Below are 21,895 nucleotides of genomic sequence, written 5' to 3'. Positions count from 1 at the left end.
AATAGATAGGGAAATAAGGTGAGAAAAAATTATATGATAAAGAGAATTATAGATTGTATAATTAGATGATATGAAATAATCTGAGAGAGAGAGAGAGAGAGAGAGAGAGAGGAATTTTAATAATAATTTTAATATTTTAATTTAATCAAAAAATATATATATTATAGAGCTCACGGAAAGAAGTTGATCTTAAATAGTTGGGAGATTAAGATTTCATTGGTATTGTTGTTACGATGAGGAATCCATCCCATGTAGTGAATCTTAAATAATTAGGACATTAAGATTTTGGTATCATATATTATGAAATCGACATAAATCCTTAGATTGATTCTACAAACATCTCATATAGCGTGATGTGTATGTACTATAGTTGGTCTCCAACAACATCTAGTATTTCTTCTATGAGTGCATAGAATGGAATTAAACTTTCTTCTTCTGCTATATATGGAGCAAGTCTTGATCGTTGATGCCTCCCCGTCCAACAACGTGAAGTCAACCACATAGCAAGTCTGGATCGAGCTCATACATAGCCAACCACTACAAAGTACAACTCACCACCTTTTTATATGGATCAAATCTGAATCGTTCTCCAACAAGCAACACAGTTAACTACAGAGTACGATCAAATGGCGGAGAAAGCACCATGAAATCCTGAGTGGAAAAAACTCTATTGAGTGAACTTAATGGAGAGAGAAACGAAGCCCACATAAATGCAAGTAGGAAAACCTTCTCCAAGTGCAACAGTTGACATAAATGCAGTCATAATCTGAAATAAGTCATAAGAGGCAAAATTCCAAAGGATAGATTTCCGAGCAAAATTAAGCAGAAATGCAGTCAGATTATTGTATTTCTAAGTGCTTAACCAAACATTTGAATGTTCAAACCCTTTTATATAATTGCACTTTCGTTTAACCAAACAACCACATTATTCTCCTCATTGGGTCTGCCTGTCTCCTGTCCCTTCAAAATGATACATAAGGCTTGTCCAAGGAACATAAATGAGCAACAATCATCAATAAACTTTAGGAGAAACAGCAGAAGGGCATTTTCCCAAAGTATTCCACAATATGTACTCTCCGGAGGATGCCTGTCAAAGCCAAACAATCCGTGAATTGTAGGTACCAATAGAACAATCTCATATATATATATATATATATATATATATATATATATATATATACACACACACAAATTAATAACACCAAGTCTCCAACCTAAAAATAAAAACAAAATTAAACATGCCAGTTTAGAGGGGCAATAAACAGGATTAGAGTGTTGAATCTCGTATTTTGATGATGAAACTACTTGATATATGTTTATGATTTAATCTACGTTTTGAGTGACGCAGGATGCTTCGATCAGGATGAGACAATTAAAACAAGAAAATCATGTTGTGCCGGAGGAACATGTCAGAAGATTGGACGTCGGGCCGGTGGATCGGTCGACGTATCGACAAAAGGCTTCGGGCCGTGGACTCGGGCATCGGGCCAAGAAGAGCGGGTATTGTGCCAAGGATATCGGAGTTGTGGAGTCAACTGGCCGATTGGGCAATAGGCTGCAGGAGAGGACGATGCGCCGAAGAATCGGACGAAGCGTCGAGGGACCAATGACATGCCGGACAACTTGGTTAATTGCTTATGATTAATTGTCTCGATCGAAGTTTTGTTTTAAGTGTGCAGGATTAACTACGATGGAAGAAAGATATGCAACAGGAGTTGCGCCGGAGTCAAGACAATGATCACGTTGGGAGTTCGAGAGTTCGACGGAAGTTCGGACAGTCGTCGGAGGTTCTACGGGAACAAATCCGAGAAGTCCATAAGCTTGCCAAATAAGCTCGTCGGAACTCGCCAAGTGGATCGTCGCAAGTCCAGGAGTTTGCCGGAAGTCCGCAGGAGCATCACCGAGGGTTCATCGGATAATCGACGGAAGTTCGCCGGAAGAAGCGATTGACGCACCGGAGCAAGATTGTAGTAAATGTCTTAGGAAATATCATAGTTAGCACAATGATTAAGTTGGAAATGGGAGGTGATCCCATTAACTTAATCTTGGGGCAATTGGGCCCCTGAAAAACCCAATTTGGGCCGAATGGATCAACCCATTCGGACCCTGATTTCTGCCAGGCGGTTGAACCGCCCAAGCCAGGAGCTGGCACCGCCTGGGCTAAGTCTCCGAGCGAGACTGGGCGATGCAACCGCCCCAGCCAAGAGGTGGCACCGCTTGGGCTCAGTCTTCGAGCGAGACTGGGCGATGCAACCTCCCCTGACAAGAGGTGGCACCGCCTGAGCTCGGTCTTCGAGCTCTGGCAGGAGGTGCAACCGCCCCTGACAGAGGTGGCACCGCCCAGAGGCTCGGTCTTCGAGCTCTGCCAGGCGGTGCAACCGCTCCAGTCAGGAGGTGCAACCGCCAGATCCCGGAATTCCGGGAATTGACAGTTTTGAGCTCCAAATTCAAACTGGGTTGGGGCCTATAAATACCCGACCCATTCAGCACTGAAAGGGCACAACATATACACCGAAATCCTGATCTTGTTCTGTGATTTTTAGAGCTCAAAATTGTTGTAAAGGCCAAAAGTTCTTCTCCCTCTTTTCTTCCAAGTTCTGAGCTTTAAAGAGAGGAGAGAAAATTCTGTAAGGGTTGTCTCCTAAGCCCGTCAAAAGGAGTGAAACTGTAAAAGGGTGGTTGGCCTTCGCCTATTGAAGGAAGGCCTCTAGTTGACGTCGGTGACCTCGTCGGTGGAGGAAGCCAAAAGTGGAGTAGGTCAAGATTGACCGAACCACTCTAAATCTCGATTTGCATTTACTTTGAGCATCTTATCTTTACTGCAAACCTCCTCAATAGCTTACTGCCTTCTGTGCTTTTACGAACGTGTTTCAAAGTTCAGTGCTTTCCGAATCGGCGTTTAGACGCAAATCAGTTTTGTCGTACGAACGTCGTATTTCAGTTTGCGCTTATATTCTGATTTTCATCATAACTGCAAACTGCCTTCATAGATTGACTTTAACATCATCTCGCTTGATCTTAAGTTAAAGTAATCTTAGAATCGGCTTTCACACCGAAATCACTTTTATCGTTCTCACGTTTTTTTATCGTCGAAAGATTTCCGCTGCACTAATTCACCCACCCCCCCCCCCCCCCCCCTCCCCCTCTTAGTGCTCTTGATCCTAACATAGAGAACTTACATGCCACAAGAACATCGTTTAAATGTTAACACAGGATTATTTGAAGCCTTGTCAGTGGATCTCATTATATTCATTTTTGACAATACTGGAGGAAGTTTGGTGATAAAGAGAAAAGAGATTGTCATCCAACTTGATTATAATCAGCAGACGAGTATTGATAAGTTTATCCCTTTTCTTAAAATCAAAGATTGGTATCAGAATATTTCTTGTGACGCTCACATTAGAAGTTGACTGATGGTTTATAGGGCTCTATGAGCGTACTTCCATAAACTTGGGCTTAAGTCTCATCTAGTCAGTTTTACCATCAGGTTGGATCGTCCTCATATCGGATCTCATTGATTTTCTGCAGAAAGAGTTGAGCCATGATGAGCAATGTGGGTTTAATAATTGACTTTTCAAAATACAATAGTGGTCAAGGGAATTATGGAACCCACATCTGCACTCAGTGGATCCAAGTTAGAGAGACCACTGAACTATTAGTTCATATTTTGATTAGTTAAGAAGGGGTTAAGGAACTATGAAATCAGTCCTAAATTGTTCATAGAAGCAAATTTAGTGAAATTCAAAAGCTTATAGTCAACAAGTAACCATCTGCTCCCATAATCACATAATATCATGATATTTGAATAGAGTTATACCAAAAAATTTATACTTCAGATTCTACATATCTGCTTGTTTGCAATAATGGCTCATCTCACAAGATGTTTGTACGTTTAGTTATATTCAGGCAGGGAAAAAAAGAAACCATGAACCCTGAAACCTGATATTTCTACTTTCATTGCATGATTTTGTTTCCTCTTATCAATTTATTCCTTTGCCCTTGAATTATGATTAACAAAAGACTTGAAAATACTCCAGAAATTTTGAAAATAGGGCACGGTAAAATCATATTTTGAAGTTCATAGCCACCCAATGCAATCAGTTATCAAGTAGCTCAAGCATGGTGATGAAAATCAAGCATTAACCTCCATTTGTTCATAATCATCAGATCTATTTGTAAGATACAACAATTTAAAGTTTGCAAGCATTATCCATATGCTTAGTTGTAATGATCACCATGAAATGGAAAATATAGAGACAATAATAAAATCTACCTGCATAGAGAGTTCAACTGGTGCTTTCAAAGCCGGATAGATGCTTACCTGCACAAGAGATGAAATGTCACTAGATCAATCATACGAATAAGGCTGGACAGACGCTTACCTGTAAAACCGCATAATTGGACACATACATACAGATGTGTATATAGATGTGCAACTTAGTGCATGTATGCATATGTATGCAAGCCACAATGAAAATCATTTGTTTGATTTCCAAGGGATTCTTGAAGAAAAAGTACCATAAATTAATAAATAAAAATTCCAATAATAGGATCAAAAGTAATTTGAGAACAAATATTCTGTGGGCATGAGTTGTATGACCTAATAAAGACAGCAATTAGACTCAGTTGTTGCATTTTTCTTTTTAAGGTTTTGTTGCAATTAGCCCAAACCTGCTGATCCTGCCAAACCTAATTGATGGTCAATCCTGGGGGTTCCATCGGTTACCAGCTATTTGAACCAATTCCAGTCAGCTCCAGCCGATCTCAAGCCAATTTTAGGCTATGACAAAGAAACCCAATCTTAAGATCTAACTTGCCCGATCCAGACCTGTTTGACCCTAAATTGTTCGACAAATCCAACTCAATTGCAGTTCTGCAAACCTTGCAAAGTGTGTTATTTACTGAAGTTATATTATTAAAAGATCAAAGAGCATAAATTCACATAGTATTAGGATTTAAAACAGAAGCAATGATGACACACATTCATGGTTGCCCAATATAGCTCTTTTGGAAAAGGTATAACCGTAAAAATGGAAATAATTACCAAAGCCAATCACATATTCAACTGAGGCACAACCACAAGGGATGCTTTGTTCTCATCGTATAAATATATCAAAATGACAGAAGGCCATGATCCAATGTCACGAACAAAAAAAGAGTCATAAATAACACTTTGTTCTTGTGAAAAAACAAGGCAAATAACACAAGGTCTTTCAATTAGAGTTGAAGACGATAAGACATGAGACCTTTGATGTTCTCCATAATAAGTTATTGCTTAATACGATGATGAGATGTATGGAAAAAATTATTAAGACTTACCGATTTTGGATCTATTGACATTCCAGATAGCGTGCCTCCAATAATCTTAAAAGAAACCTGAAAGTTCATGCATCAGTACCCAAAGAAGATGGCTCTAAACATGGTAAGAAAAGTGAAAAAATATATATTTCCATCTGAGAAATGCAAAGCAAATATGCAGTATGTAAATTGATATGCCTATGTAGCAGTCTCAGGGAAACAGTAGGTGATCAGTGTTGCTAATACACAAAATTTACTGCAACAAACTTTATGGTAAGTGATTTGCAGGTACCACTACTGAACATAACGAAAGTGATTTGCAGGTGGCAACTATTGAACATATCAAGCAAAATCTATTGCTACCACCATACTAAAAATGGCCTCTTACATGCACAATCAGGTAGCAGAAGCTCCCTTGCACGACTCTGAATCCTTTGTATCATGTTCATGAGGCTCAAGCATTGCCTCATCATGGCATGGGTGAGTGCCAATATCTTTTTTAGCATAGTTTGATCTCGTGTCATGTCAATCAGCATGCCCCTATGCTGATCAGCAATGCCAATACTTGGCCCAACCAATCATATGTCAATACCTCCAACTCGATTAACATGGGTTGTGCAAATACCTCTTCTGGATGGTATGTTTTGACTTGTGTTGATTGGCATTACAACTATTGGAAGAAGGTGAAGGAAAATATTCATTACATTAGAAAAGAATTTATATGGAACCGATGTTTTTGATAGGCACCTGGGCGCTCGCCCAAGTGCTCGGGCGAGGCGACACCCAAGCGCCTCGCACAACCTCTAAGCAAGGATTTTGATGAAGTGCCACCCAAGCACTCGCCTGAGCCCAAGCATTGGGCTCCTCGGCCAAGCGCCGAAGTGAAGAGGCAAGTTGGTACCTGGTGGGGTTTGCGCCTGGTTCATTTGAACCAACTAAAGTGCCCTAACAAAAACTCATGCCGCTCCCGACCCAAGTTTGAAACCCTATGTCTGTTGCTGCCGTTGCCTTTGTCCGTCGCTGTCGCCTTCATCCGTTGGTTCCTCCCCCATTGCCACCTTCGTCCGTAGCTTCCTCCGTCGCCCTCTTCTATCCCACGTTCCTCCATATATATTTTTTATATTTTTAATATTAAGGAGTATCTCACTTCGCTCCGACGAGCACCTTACACCTTGAGCATTTTGAGACCTTGGCGTCTTTCAGCACCTAGTGCTTTTAAAAACATTGTATAGAGCTAGCATCATGACATGACTAGTAGTAGACTTAGGTTTAAAAGAACTACATAATGTTTAATCTTCCATTGTCATTAGAGAAACCAATAAAAACACAAGAGCATTGCGAAAAATCTTGTTCGTAGAGAGACAAGACGTGGTTGCTATAGGTGCTTGAAGATCTTGATAGGGACTCAAACCTCATGAAGCACCAACCAGCAATATGAAATTCTTTTAAACAGCAAACGTTTCTTCTGATCGTATTTCAGTAAAAGAAATATTCTTCTATCTCGAGCCTTAAGCATTAACAAGCTTTAATGCAGCATGGAGGATCAAAACATTCTGATGATTGCTTGCTAAAGCTTCTGAGACAGTCATCCAGACCAGTATGACAACTGTTAGACCTCTCGCAACTCATCTTTCACTAAAAGCTTAATAAATACGAGAACAAGCTCTTTTAATTTGAGGGATTATCCATCAAACACTTATCCATCAAGAAGCTCTCTTTAAGATTTGAGGGATTATCCATCAATCTTAGCCATCATATATTGCTTTTAACAAATGATTATATGAAACTCAACCAGAAAAATAACTGAATGACTACTTGCCACACATCATGTCACCAATAAATAATATTTTTGAATCACATGAAGAAAAATACAAATGCATATACTGAAGCACAAGAGTATTTAGTGATAGCAACATAAACATGACACTGATGTATCCAATATTCATGAGATAATAATATGCTTACTATTTCTACCATTAGCGAAAGAAGATTACAAAACAAGATGGGAAATTTATATAAACATATTGTATGTATGTTGAAAAAAGACCATGTAATAAATAACCTCATGGGAATAGGAAGCTTACCTTTGCATAATTGTATGCTTGCCAACAAAATGGCTCTTCCAAATCTACTGACTCTAAGTCCTTATTCATTTTTTCCATCAAATTATCCTCAATGTTGAGAGTATTATTAGCAGTGTCCTGCTCAGCATCACTATGAGTATCTTCTTCAACCATATTTCGTGAAACTGACCTCGGTAGTGAAGGACCCCTCTGGATTGTCCTTGAAAAAAATTTTATTGTACCTGGAAAAGTTGCCTCAATGCTTTTACCAGTGATACCCCTGCCACTTGTAACAATTTTCCATTCCAAGGAATGCTCTGTCATTGAAACTGTTCCAGTTGAAGGATTCCCATCAAAAGATAGCACTCTTCTACGTGGAAATGGCATGGAAACAGTACAAAAGTCCATAGAAAAAGGAGCCCTGTAACCCTCCATCAACTGCAACTTGAACAAAAATGCACCTTCATCCTCAGAGACCATAGATAACTGGTAAAAGCCTTTTACTGGTGGATCAGGACCACATAAGGCCTGATAACGCATCAAAACAAAATTCCCGAGTGGCGGAGAAAACATTAGAGCTTGTTTATCATCACCATGTTCTGATACCTGAACACAATGGTGAAATGATACTATTTCCATGCTAGCATTCTTCAGTCCACTCAGAGGTAAGGAAACATCAGGCAATCCTTCTAAGTCCGCTCTGCAGTTTACTTGACCTGTAATTGAAATAGAATCTGGTATTTCATCACGGTCGTACATGGCAGCATTTATTGTCTCATGAATCATGAACAGCATCCGCTGCTTTCCTTTGTGTAAATATGGCTTCCAAGCTGGTTGCTTGAGTTCTGCAGGTGGCAAATCTGAAGAAGAAAAACCATGGGCCTTGATTACAGATACATGTGCAAAGTCTAGGTCAAGAGGCGTTCCTGAAAGCAAATATTAGATGAAAGAAAAAAAAATTATCATAAAATCTGAACAAGATTATGAAATATAGGAACAATATTAAGAAACAAAATCTGAGATGAGAAATACCATAACAGAAAGTACCAACCAAAGGGCATTGAGCTGCTCAGAAAAGTAAGCAATGCATCTTTGTCTATTGGTCTGGATGTGCTTTTGGAAGCATCCATTGCTATAGTACCAACTGCAGAAGCACCTGAAGTACTTGAGGCTGCAACAGAAGCTCCAACAGGTTTTGCCCTGGCTGATATGCCTATACTACCAGTCAGTGAGTCCAACAACCCTCCTACGGATGGAGATGAACTAATGACCACATCAGGGTCAACAACGTCACCAGTAATTATGTCCCCCACAGTGTGTGCCACCATAATTGCTCTGTGAGAAATAAGATCTTATAAGCATTCATAACACATTAAACCAATTCCACATTCCAAAACCTATTACAAGAATGTGGAAACAGAAGAAAAATGAGAACAAAAGAGCATTGACCGATTAAATTTACTGAATTGAACACAGAAGCAGCTTGAGATTTCAAGCTACATGACACCTACTGCAATACAGAATTAACTTTCAGACCAAGAAAATGAACATCAATATCTTCTTGTTGAGAACAGCATTAAAAGCGAAGTAAACAGAACATGTGGAACTGAGAACTAAACCACTCAGTATAAGACAAAAAGTTGCCAAAATCAACAAAACTAAGTTGGTAAGATGGTTTATTTTAGTCTCTTAAGCATCCTCTCTTCCCAACACCTCATTTATCCCCGAATCCCAGAATCTGATATGCAGAATCACTAGTTCATGGTTCTGAACCAATGAAGCTCTTTATCATCCTCCTTGTGCATCAACAAACCTTTCAGTTAATTTACAAACTAGTCCTGTTAACATATTGTTTGCTGTCATCAGTAACACTGGTATTCTCAACAAACCACATCACTCGGAGAAAACTGAGCCTCATTGAAAGGAAACAACAAAAATATAAATGAATTTCCAGATAATTTTTGTCCTTAAACCAGATATAGATTATCTCCAGAAGTCCATAAGACACCCGAAAACAGATATTACTCAAATTTCCATCAAAATGTAGAATTATAAACCTTGAACTTTCAGCCACTAATCCTTATTAAGCAACTAAAAGGCTCTTCTATGCAGCTTCATCCCTTTACCTAAGTTGTCATTGTCAGGTTACAAGAACTCCCGGTAACCATAATGTTCTATTAGACTACAAACTGAAGCCGCCAAAAATCACAATTAAACACCTCATCTCCAGTCATCGCAACTTTTCTGCCACACAGTCATATTGGACAGTGATATTTGTTGAATGCTTCTCAATTACATCAGACACTTCCCAGGATATCCAATATTTACTAAAAGAGGGCACATTGTACTTTTTGGACCAACTTCAAGGATGGTTTTCATTCAGATTTTGTTTTCTTAGTATGCTCTTCTTATGATGGACAAAACTTATTAAAGATTTTTCAAATATGTAACATGCCATTTGTGTCGAGTATCATATTATAATAAATGAATTAAGAGAGCCAAATTCATTTTTGCCCACTATAAGTTTTATTTACTTTCTCTATGTTTTATTTACTTATTTCTTAATGGTACTTGTTAATTGCTAGCTTATCGCGTTATACAACACCATATTTGAACACTCTATATGGATGTCATGACATGTAAAACATTCTGATACATTATTTAAAATAATATTTATTCATTTTATCCATGATGTAATCATTATGTAACTCATAAAGTTGTAAGATCAGTCATGATTTATGGATCAAAATGATGGACATATAAGAATATTCAAATTCGCATTCCAAAATGAAAATATTGAGATATATTAGTGGCATCAGTTGAAATAAATAAAATAAGGAAATCTATAGATTAATTTGGTCACTAGAATAAAGAATAAAATAGCAGCTATGGTAGAAAATAAAATAAGGAAAGGATAGAATAAAGAATATTTACATTTGTAAATAACAGTTGTGGTAGAAAATAAAACAACGGCAACTGCTTAAGATGATAAGACGACAATCACAGGAGACCCATGGATGCCCTGGTTAGAATAGGTGCGTCAATCAAGGTTAGTGGTGCAAAGGAGAGAATCGAGAGATAAAGAGAACCCTAAAATTTTGTATTACAGACGATGAAAAGGTCAGTTCTTTCTTGGGCACCATAGAACTATTTTCCACAATGCAAAATGCAAAACAAATGCTTATTAATATACATTCATCTGGTGCTAAAGTCCATTGGACATTTTAGCAAGAAAACCAAGGAAAATCATGAAGATAGTTTGGTTCCATAAATAATTATATCATATCATGTTATATAATATTTAAATATCTACAAACTTACATTATATTATATATATCTACAAAGTCTTAAAATAGAAGACAAAATTGTGATGTTCTTTGCTGTCAAGAAGCATTACAAGCAGAAATCATTACAAACACAGGAAAAGAGGGAATAATAATATTTTTTTAGCAACAAAAACTTACATTACCCTGTGATGCATGGTAGATTGTATAAAAGGGACGAGAGGCTGTATTCCTCCCCCACTGAACCACCACAATCAGATCTTGTGCACAATTTCTCATATGCTTTAAACTGTTGAGGCTCAACAAAAGGCAAAATGATAATATAATAACTGCCCTTTGTATGTAAAACCAACGGCCATAACATAAATTCTTCTTCGCCACCCTCTCTTTTAATGGAGAGTGATATAATGTGACGTGTGATTGGATCATCAACCCAGGAATCTGATCCTTGAGTTGACTGAGCGAGGCGGATGCCAAATCCTTGTGCGGAACCCTCCCTGATCAAGGTAAATTATGCGTAAGAAACTCTCGTATCAGATAAGTCATCCATGGCATTGCAAAGAACACAATTCTCATAAACACCATAGTACATAAATTATGGCTGTTGCAAGGAAAAACAATATGTATAAGATTTCACCAAAATCTAGAACGAAAACACCATAGGACATAAGTATTTGGAACCCTAGTTATTGAGAGAGGTTCTTGATGGTACGAATTTACCTCCTCTTCCTCTCAGAAAAAGCGGAAACCAGTTCAGGATCCGTCGGTAGCAGAGGCAGCACGCTGTACCCAACAGACTCTGATCTCTCATTCTCTCTCGCACAGGCCAAACGCCACCTTTTCTCCACCACCGGAAATCTCCTGTTAAAACAAGAAAAGGAGAAAACCAAAAAGACAACATTTTTGAAGTCAATAAAGACTCATAAATCAAATATTGTTAGGTTTTCCCCCGAAAAACAACGATTTGGACGAATAAGTGGAGATCTTTAAGGACTCCTAAATACGACATGACAGAGACCACCTCGATCGAGTATGCTACCCTAGAAAGAATAAAAAAAGAAGGGGATGAGATGCCGGGAGGCGGATTCATTCACCTGGAGAAGGCGACGTTGTCCTGAGAGCTGAGGATCCAAAGGGCTCTGATGCTACAAGGCGACGATGAAGGCATTGCTCCGCTCAGTCGTTCCCCTTCTCCCTCCGGAAGCGAGTAACGCGACGCCAAAATGAATACCGATGAGGGTTTTCTTTTTCCACATTAGTCCTCCAAATTCCTGTTATTTATATAAAAATTCCTCCCAAATTCAACAAAATGGTGCAGCGGCGACATAATCGGTTTTAAATTGAATATGTATCCGCCAACTATTTTATTTGCTGGCTATGGGGTTCGAACCCATGCGCACTTATGTGCAGAAGATCTTAAGTCTTCCCCCTTAACCACTCGGGCAAACCAGCTAATTGGTATTTTATGTTTAAATAAAATAAATTATCTTTAAATAAAATAAATTACATTTAACTGAATATAATATGGTCAGTTTGATCTCCTTTCTTTAGATCTCCTGATTTAGATAATGCCATATTATTATTATTATTAGTTTCATCATCATTTTTATGAAAATTTTTGGATTATAATAGTATTAAGTAAGAAAAATCGAATGATATAATGTCACATTTCTTATACCTCGTGACTGTGTGGATCTAAAGAAGCCACGTGTATGCTGGAAACTTGGTGGTTGCGTAATTGCGTGGAACGCAACCAATGCTCCCCAAATCTTTTCTGATGGCGATGCCATGTGAAGCTCGATCGAGCCTGTTCGGTGATCGATGAGGTGTCAACTTCACATGAGAGTGTCGACAGTTGGTCCCATCAGAAGTGGGACCCACTATAAAACGTGTCGTTTGCTGGTTGAGGGTACGCACGTACGCGTGCACCACACCTGACACGCACGCAGAGAATTGGCGTCATGGTTAACCAGGTAAACTTGCATTCGCGCCAGAGTGAGACTCGTCCAAGAATTGGAGCGTAAAAGCTACGGACGCACGCAAACTGGGCATGCATGCGAAGCAAAAGGTGGCGAGAACTGGAAACAAACAGAGAATGGGACGTCGTCGTGGATTGGAAGTCATCAATAGCAGCAGCAACGGCAGTGAAGAAGAAAGGAAAGGATGCAGAAGTGTCGACCAACCTCTCGACAGAGTACAGTCCAAGAAGAAAGCCTCGGTGAATTCATGTGTGCGGTGGTTGGTGTGGGATTTGACCAACTCCTGCATCTGCTGTCGTTCTTCCCTCTTCGGTTCTCCCTTCTCTTCTCTCTTCGTTCCCACCTACCTACCCTTCCCAACCCATCTACCCACAGACCGCAGCCATATAAAACCTTGTGTTCTCTGCCATTCCTGTTTTCTCTCAGCTTGAAAGGGTTCTTCTTCTCAAGCTTTTACCAGTTCATCGCAACCCCTCCTCCTCGTCCTCTTCCATCTAAGTTTTCTTCTGTTATAGCTATATATATATATTGCGTCTTATAGATGTCACCAATGGCGGCGACCATGCTTTCTTGTGCGCCAAAGCATGTCTTTAGTCCCACCATCCCGCCGCCGGACCACCAGGCAGCTCCTCCTACAGCGATCCCCAAGCACCGCCCGGCCATCCGGCGTGTCTTCTCTACCGCCCTCCGCCCCACCGTTCGATCCATCTACCTACCGGACTCCTCCTCCGCCTCCCCCTTCCATGACGCTGTCGGCTCCAGCCGCTCAGACTGGCAGACCAACTTCGCCATTCTCGCCAGCAAGGCCTCTTCCTACTCCTCTTCTCCTTCATCTTCCAGTAAGGACGGCGCCGCTTCCAGTGAATCCACCAATGGCAACGATGGTAACCAGTACCACTTGGTGAGTCCTCCTCCTGTTAACGGCCCGAATCAGAGCTCGGCGACTCTCGACCTGGTGCCGGTGACCAACCTTCCCCGGCCGCTCTCCATCTCCTACCTCTCGCCGGCCCCGAAGCATGGGTCCCGGCTCCGCGTGGCGTACCAGGGCGTCCCGGGGGCATACAGCGAGGCGGCAGCAGGCAAGGCCTACCCCAACTGCGAGGCCATCCCCTGCGACCAGTTCGAGGTGGCCTTCCAGGCGGTGGAGCTCTGGATCGCGGACAGCGCCGTCCTCCCGGTGGAGAACTCCCTCGGCGGCAGTATCCACCGCAACTATGACCTTCTCCTGCGCCATCGGCTCCACATCGTGGGCGAGGTTCAGCTCCCCGTCCACCACTGCCTCCTCGCCCTCCCGGGCGTGCGCAAGGAGCAGCTGACCCGGGTGATTAGCCACCCTCAGGCGCTCTCCCAGTGCGAACTGACGCTGACGGAAATGGGCCTCAGCGTGGTGCGGGAGGCCTTCGACGACACGGCAGGCGCCGCCGAGTACGTGGCCAACAACGGCCTCCGTGACACGGCGGCCATCGCGTCGGCGCGGGCCGCGGAGCTGTACGGGATGCAGGTGCTAGCCGACGGCATCCAGGACGACAGCGGGAACGTGACGCGCTTCGTGATGCTGGCGCGGGATCCCATCATCCCACGCACTGATCGCCCCTTCAAGACCAGCATTGTCTTCGCCCACGACCGGGAAGGCACGTCCGTCCTCTTCAAGGTGCTCTCCGCCTTCGCCTTCCGGGACATCAACCTGACCAAGATCGAGAGCCGGCCGCACCGCCACCAGCCGCTGCGCCTGGTGGACGACGCCAACGTCGGCACCGCCAAGCACTTCGAGTACATGTTCTACATCGATTTCGAGGCGTCCATGGCGGAGACCCGAGCGCAGAACGCCCTCGCGGAGGTCCAGGAGTACACCTCCTTCCTCCGCGTCCTCGGCAGCTACCCCATGGACATGACCCCCTGGGCGGCATCGTCCACCACCAACTCCTCGGCTTCGTCTTGACTCTTCAGATCTGGCCGTTCGTTTCCTCGCATCGCCGATCCGACGGAGGCGATCGGTCAAAACCAAACCCCTTCTTCTTCTTTGTTTATCGTCGCAGAGTACGTGACGACATGTGATACGATCGTCACCAACCCACCCACCATGGCGTTTAATTACTGTGTTGCCGGCCATGAAAACAATGTATATTTTTTCCCTTAAAATTATACGAAAATAAGTGTCACTATTGAGTATTGTCATTACTCGAAAGATCTAAATTATATCTTTCATTTATTATGTATAAGAATAATTCTGATTAATGTTACAAATGTGAGCGGAAGATTTATGGTGTAATCTTCCGTGTCCTAAACACATTGTAACGGTTTAAGACCCGCTTCTACACATATATCGTTATAAATCGGAGGTTGGCGAGGATAGTAGGTGGAAATCAGGTGGAGGAAGAGAGACGTGGTGGGGTTGGTGGCCGATGGCCAAATTGATCCACATGTTTCGTCTGATTTGGTCCAATTAGGGTTAAGCTCATAAGATAACTTTGTACTGGAAAATGCATCTCTAATATAGTCAACAAGGAACGAGGGACATGCAACTCGATATAGCATATTCTGGTATCCACTCAATGGATATGTTGGCTACTAGGGTGAACCTGACATGGTGTTCCAAAGCTAATGTGGTGCATCGAGCTAACTTAAGACTTCAGATACAATCGCCTAACATTCATGCCACCAGCACGCTGCACTAACATCGCATGCCCCATCCTGAGCTACTCCAGAGGTGTAGAGCAACGACAAATGAAACAAGACCAAACAAATCAGACTGTGCCCATATCCCAATATATGAGCTAACCACCTTTGGCGATGGCTACCTTTAAACATTTGTATACAAAGATGTCGATGATTATTAATAACTATGTACATCAACACACGACAATATGTATAAAAGTCACTCCCAAGAATAATATTGGGTCGGACCTCATACACACATTCCAACTTTTTCATCTCCAACTTTTGCTAACTTAAGTATTGGAGATGTCAAGTTGGGAATCCCTCTCTTGATTACGACCTATATGCAGGCACCCGATGGCCAACTAAAGAAGTAATCTTCAGCCTCCATCTGGAAGAACGAGGCCTATGCCCCCTCGGTCTGACATCAAGTTAATATGCTCTAGCTAAAAGATCATGCTAATGATCTTGCAAGACGGGCAAATCGTACTGACAACTAAGCCATGTTTTCTCACCACTACTAATTCCTCTACTGAGGAAATCAGCAAAGATGCTTCCTTGCTGTTTTCTCTTCCTCCTAAAGAATCATCCTATGGATTCATTCTTGCAACAATTCCATTACAGTTCCTATATTATATTTGGTAGTTGAGCTGGCAAATGGAAAGAAGAGAGAGTCATAGTAGTGAAGGATTCCAAAGACATGCCAAGATCTTTCTTTCCTGCCAGTTCTCATCTACTTAAGCAGGTGAGAGAGTGAAACTGCCAGTTCTTACTGGATAAAGAGAAGAGGATGAGGACATAGCCAAGTTAAGCAAAGCCGCAACCCTCAGTTACAGACCTTAGCAACTGGCAAATGCAGGCCTGTCATCTGCTTCTACGATCTGAGATCGAGGAAAAAATGTTTCATCAGCTTGTGGATGGTCTTTGATGTTGGGCTGATGGCCCATATTCAGCCCATGTGGGCTTTATCAGCCCACAGCTCACACCCCCTCTTAACCTAACCCTAATTAAGATTAGAGGGTGTGGTGGCTGCGTTTTAGAGGCAGATTAAAGCTATAAAAAGGCAGCAACGAGGCAGATCTTTGTAGCGACGAGATTCCAAAGAGAAGAAGGAGAACAAGGCAGAAGAGGAAGAGAAAGAAAGGGAAGAAGACAAGGACAACGCAGATAGACTGTTCACAATCATCTAGCAGTGTTCTCATCTCATGTTAGATCAAATCTACAATAGGCTCTTGCTGTGATTACTTGGGAGGTTTTAGATATTGTGGGCAGTAACGTGATCCTTGTATCCCAGTTATTCTCTTGTGGTTGTTGCTTGGGTTTTGGGCAAGAGATTGAGATTTTTATATTCATTATTCTCATAGTGGATTATCTCTAGTTTGCCCCGTGATTTTTACCCTTCACATTGAAGGGGTTTTCCACGTATATCTTGGTGTTCTGTTTGATTGTGTTTCCATTTTATTCCGCTGCGTATTTTGGTCTTCTAGTATTTGTTCCTATACAAAGGTTATTCCTGTTTATATCCCCATCAACTGGTATCAGAGCGGGGTTTTGGTGATTTAATTTTTGTATTTGAACATGGAGGCCAGTAATATTTCTCGCATGATTAGTTTGAATGGAAATAATTGGATGATATGGAAACCAAGAATGGAAGATCTCTTGTATTGCAAAGATTTGTATGGACCTTTGCAAGGGGATAGTGCAAAACCTACAACTATGATAGATGATGAGTGGAAGAGGTTAGATCGAAAAACAATTGGATTTATTAGACAGTGGCTTGATGATAGTGTATTTCACAATGTTTCTACTGAAATTTCTGCATATTCTCTTTGGAAAAAATTGGAAAGTCTCTATGAAAGAAAAATAGCTGGCAACAAAGCTTTTTTTATCAGAAAACTTGTGAACCTAAAATATAGAGAGGGTGCTTCTATTGCTGAGCATTTGAATGAAATGCAGAGTATTACTAACCAGTTATCCTCTATGAGAATGTCTCTTGATGATGAGTTGCAGGCATTGTTACTTCTAAGTTCATTACCAGAAAGTTGGGAGACACTGGTGGTTTCCCTTAGTAATTCTACGCCAGATGGTATTGTCACTATGAGTCAAGTAACAAGCAGTTTGTTGAATGAGGAGTTGAGAAGAAAGAGTTCGGCAACATCTCAGAATGATTCACAGGCACTTATCTCAGAGAACAGAGGAAGGTCAAAGTCTAGAAGCAGTTCACGTATGGGTAGGAGCAAGTCAAGATCAAGAAAAGATATTGTTTGCTATAACTGTGGTGAGAAAGGACATTACAAGAACCAATGTAAGCAACCTAAGAAGAACAAGAAAAAGGGAAAAGAAGTGGAGTCTACAGAGTCAAAGGATAATACTACAGCTACAGTGCAGGGTGGTGATTATTTGATTTTGTCTCCTTCTGATGATATTTTTTCTTGTGTGTGTCAGGATCTTGAGTGGGTGATTGACACAGGTGCTTCTTATCATGCTACACCACGGAGGGAGTTTTTTGCTACATACAGGTCTGGAAACTTTGGTGTTGTCAAGATGGGCAACTATGGCACAGCAGACATCATTGGCATGGGTGATATCCATTTAAAGACCAACCTTGGCTGTAAGTTGGTACTTAAGGATGTGAGGCATGTGGTTGACTTGAGGCTAAATTTAATTTCAGTTGGAAGACTAGATGATGAAGAGTATGAAAGCAGATTTCACAGAGGGCAATGGAAGCTCAGTAAGGGTTCTCTTGTTATAGCTAATGGAAAGAAATGTCATACTTTGTACAGGTTGCAGGCTAAAGCTTATGGTGAGCAGTTAAATGCTACAGAGAAATACTTCAGTATGGAGTTGTGGCATAGGCGATTGGGACACATGAGCGAGAAGGGGCTGCAAGCTCTTTCCAAGAGAGAGGTATTACTAGATCTTAGAGGTATACATCTGAACCCTTGTATTGATTGTTTGGCTGGTAAACAACATAGAGTTTCATTTGCTAGTGCTGCTTTGTCTAGAAAAATGCATGCCTTAGACCGTGTTTATACAGATGTATGTGGTCCTTTGAGGACAAAAACTCCTGGTGGATCTGTTGATGTTCTTGGTATAAGTGGTGCACTTTATTTTGTCACTTTTATAGATGATTTTTCCAGGAAAGTTTAGGCTTATGCTTTGAAGACCAAAGATCAGGTTATTAATGTCTTCAAAGAGTTTCATGCCATGGTTGAAAGGGAGACAGAAAGGAAATTGAAATGCATGAGATCAGATAATGGTGGTGAGTATATGGGATTGTTTAATGACTATTGCAGGTCGTATGGGATCCAACATGAGATGACAGTTCCTGGTACATCTCAGCATAATGCAATTGCAGAGAGGATGAACCGCACCATCATGGAAAAGATCAGATGTATGCTTTCACAGGCCAAGCTACCCAAAAGGTTTTGGGATGAGGCTTTGAGGACTGCAGTTGATGTGATCAACTTATCACCATGTACAGCCCTAGATGGTGATGTTGCAGAGCATGTATGGTCAGGGAAAGATGTTTCCTACAGGCATTTGAGAGTGTTTGGTTGTCGTGCATTTGCACATGTTCCAGATAATGAGAGGTCCAAGCTAGATGGTAAGTCTAAAGAATGTATTTTTCTTGGTTACTCACATGATCAGTTTGGTTACAGGCTTTGGGATCCAGAAAAGCAGAAGGTGTTCAGGAGTAGAGATGTGGTCTTCTTTGAGGATCAAACCTTTGAGGATTTGAAGAAGAAGGCACCAGCCAAGACTTCTGTAGAAGGATTAGCAGATTGTGACCCAGTTATTCCTCCAGTATATCAGGGTGATGGGGGAGATGTGCAGGAAAATAGTGTAGAGCCTGATATTGATTTACCTGCAGGACATGTTGAGCAAGAAGAAGTAGGAGAGCAAGTTCCCGCAGAACCTCAATTGAGAAGATCTTCTAGACAACGTCAACCTTCCAGAAGATACTCTACAGATGAGTATGTGATGCTTACTGATGCAGGTGAACCAGAGAGTTACCAGGAAGCAGTTGAGAGTGAGCAGAAAGAGAAGTGGTTAGTTGCTATGTAGGAAGAGATGGATGCTCTTCAGAAGAACCACACTTATGATTTGGTGCTGCTACCAAATGGAATGAAGGCCTTGAAGAACAAGTGGGTTTTTAGGTTAAAGACTCAAGAATATTGTTCTCAACCAAAGTACAAAGCTAGATTGGTTGTGAAAGGCTTTGGTTAAAAGAAAGGTATTGACTTTGAAGAGATATTTTCTCCTGTTGTTAAAATGTCTTCTATTCGTGTTGCTCTTAGTATTGCTGCTAGCCAGGACTTGGAGGTTGAGCAGTTAGATGTGAAGACAGCTTTCCTTCATGGTGATTTGGAGGAGGAAATTTATATGGAGCAACCAGAAGGCTTCAAAGTCAAAGGTAAAGATAATTTTGTCTGCAAGTTGAAGAAGAGCTTGTATGGGCTAAAGCAAGCTCCAAGACAGTGGTACAGAAAGTTTGATTCATTTATGACAGAAAATGGATACAAAAGAACGGCTTCAGATCATTGTGTGTACATCAAATGGTTTGGTGAGAATTTTATTATTCTCTTACTTTATGTTGATGACATACTTATTCTTGGAAAAGATATGTCTAAAATTGACAGGTTGAAGAAGGAACTGAGTGAGTCTTTTGCAATGAAGGACATGGGGCCAGCAAAGCAAATACTAGGCATGCAGATTTCTCGTGACAGGAAAAACAAGAAGATTTGGTTGTCACAGGAGAAATACATCGAGAAGGTATTGGAAAGATTTAGTATGAGCAATGCTAAGCCAGTTGGTTCTCCTCTTGCAGGTCACTTCAAGTTGTGCTCAGAACAGAGTCCGTCAAGTGATGAGGAGAAGGAGAAAATGCAAAAGGTTCCTTATGCTTCAGCAGTTGGAAGTTTAATGTATGCAATGGTATGTACGAGGCCGGACATCGCATATGCAGTGGGTGTTACTAGCAGATTTCTTGCAAATCCAGGCAAAGAGCACTGGGCAGCAGTGAAGTGGATTTTTAGATATCTCAGAGGGAGCTCTAAGGTTTGTTTAAGCTTTGGAGGTGGACCACCTGCGTTAACAGGTTACACAGATGCAGATATGGCAAGAGATATAGATACGAGGAAGTCTACTTCAGGTTATGTACTTACTTTTGCAGGGGGAGCTGTGTCATGACAATCCAGGTTACAAAGGTGTATTGCTCTCTCCACCACAGAAGCAGAATATATTGCTGCTACAGAGGTATGCAAAGAAATGTTATGGATGAAAGAATTCTTACAAGAATTGGGGCTGAAACAGAAAAATTATGTGATGCATTGTGACAGCCAGAGTGCCATCCATTTGTGTAAGAACCCAATGTTTCATTCCAAGTCAAAGCATATAGATGTCAGATACCACTGGATTCGAAATGTATTTGAAGAGAAGCAGTTGCAGCTTCAGAAAATTCATACAGATGACAACGGAGCAGACATGTTGACGAAGACCTTAACAAAAGAAAGACAGGAGATATGCCGACAGTTGGTCGGTATGGCTTCACATTGAGGAGTCATGGGACAGCCTCCCTTATGGGCTGAAGGGGGAGGTTGTTGGGCTGATGGCCCATATTCAGCCCATGTGGGCTTTATCAGCCCACAGCTCACACCCCCTCTTAACCTAACCCTAATTAAGATTAGGGGGGTGTGGTGGCTGCGTTTTAGAGGCAGATTAAAGCTATAAAAAGGCAGCAATGAGGCAGATCTTTGTAGCGACGAGATTCCAAAGAGAAGAAGGAGAACAAGGCAGAAGAGGAAGAGAAAGAAAGGGAAGAAGACAAGGACAACGCAGAGAGACTGTTCACAATCATCTAGCAGTGTTCTCATCTCAGGTTAGATCAAATCTACAGTAGGCTCTTGCTGTGATTACTTGAGAGGTTTTAGATATTGTGGGCAGTAACGTGATCCTTGTATCCCAGTTATTCTCTTGTGGTTGTTGCTTGGGTTTTGGGCAAGAGATTGAGATTTTTATATTCATTATTCTCATAGTGGATTATCTCTAGTTTGCCCCGTGGTTTTTACCCTTCACATTGAAGGGGTTTTCCACGTATATCTTGGTGTTCTGTTTGATTGTGTTTCCATTTTATTCCGCTGCGTATTTTGGTCTTCTAGTATTTGTTCCTATACAAAGGTTATTCCTGTTTATATCCCCATCATTTGATGTTGAACATTCGTGAATTTGATTGCTGTGATGGACTTGATTCCATTGTCAATAGATGTCGAGCATCAGTTTCTGTAAGATCTGCCATGTTTCTATCAGAAGAAGACATCTGATGCCACAGCAGCAAATGCTTCTGTAAGATCTGCTGTGTTTCTATCATCTGACTTCTTTTATCACACAGAATCAAACTGCACAGAGTATGGTTTATAATCTAATGCAAATCATTTCTACTGGGTGTGATGTCACTTTCTCATACTTTGCAGCAACATATGATGGTGGCTCATTAGTCATCTGATGTATAACTTTCTTTTGTCAGTTGACTATTAAAGAGATAGATCAGGAGTTTCTGAAGTCCTTTTAGGTGTCCTTAGTAACCTAAGAATATTTTTCTTTGTACACTTCAAAA

At 41.3% G+C, this 21,895-nt stretch overlaps 2 protein-coding genes and 1 non-coding gene across 3 annotated transcripts; 1 reads left to right on the top strand and 2 right to left on the bottom strand.

Annotated features, from left to right (window-relative positions):
- Nucleotides 1-772: 772 nt before the first annotated feature.
- Nucleotides 773-11,898, bottom strand: LOC135620287 (AP-5 complex subunit mu-like). Its single transcript, XM_065123128.1, has 8 exons — nt 11,740-11,898; nt 11,366-11,506; nt 10,831-11,142; nt 8,413-8,696; nt 7,383-8,287; nt 5,320-5,376; nt 4,274-4,321; nt 773-1,087 (listed from the first exon to the last, which is right to left on the bottom strand). Exons 1-8 carry the CDS (start codon nt 11,811-11,813, stop codon nt 1,013-1,015), a joined length of 1,896 nt encoding a protein of 631 aa, XP_064979200.1. The 5' UTR covers nt 11,814-11,898; the 3' UTR covers nt 773-1,012.
- Nucleotides 11,899-12,014: 116 nt separating this feature from the next.
- On the bottom strand, nt 12,015-12,097 carry TRNAL-UAA (transfer RNA leucine (anticodon UAA)). The gene has a single exon. It is a non-coding gene; the product is annotated as a tRNA-Leu (tRNA).
- Nucleotides 12,098-12,952: 855 nt separating this feature from the next.
- LOC103995645 (arogenate dehydratase/prephenate dehydratase 6, chloroplastic-like) lies at nt 12,953-14,783 on the top strand. Its single transcript, XM_009416279.3, has one exon. It carries the CDS (start codon nt 13,166-13,168, stop codon nt 14,561-14,563), a length of 1,398 nt encoding a protein of 465 aa, XP_009414554.2. The 5' UTR covers nt 12,953-13,165; the 3' UTR covers nt 14,564-14,783.
- Nucleotides 14,784-21,895: the final 7,112 nt, after the last annotated feature.

The sequence above is a fragment of the Musa acuminata genome, chromosome BXJ2-8, assembly GCF_036884655.1.
Source record: "Musa acuminata AAA Group cultivar baxijiao chromosome BXJ2-8, Cavendish_Baxijiao_AAA, whole genome shotgun sequence".
Taxonomy (NCBI): domain Eukaryota; kingdom Viridiplantae; phylum Streptophyta; class Magnoliopsida; order Zingiberales; family Musaceae; genus Musa; species Musa acuminata.
The sequence above is the reverse complement of the archived record's forward strand: the minus strand, read 5'-3'. Positions and strand labels throughout refer to the sequence as shown.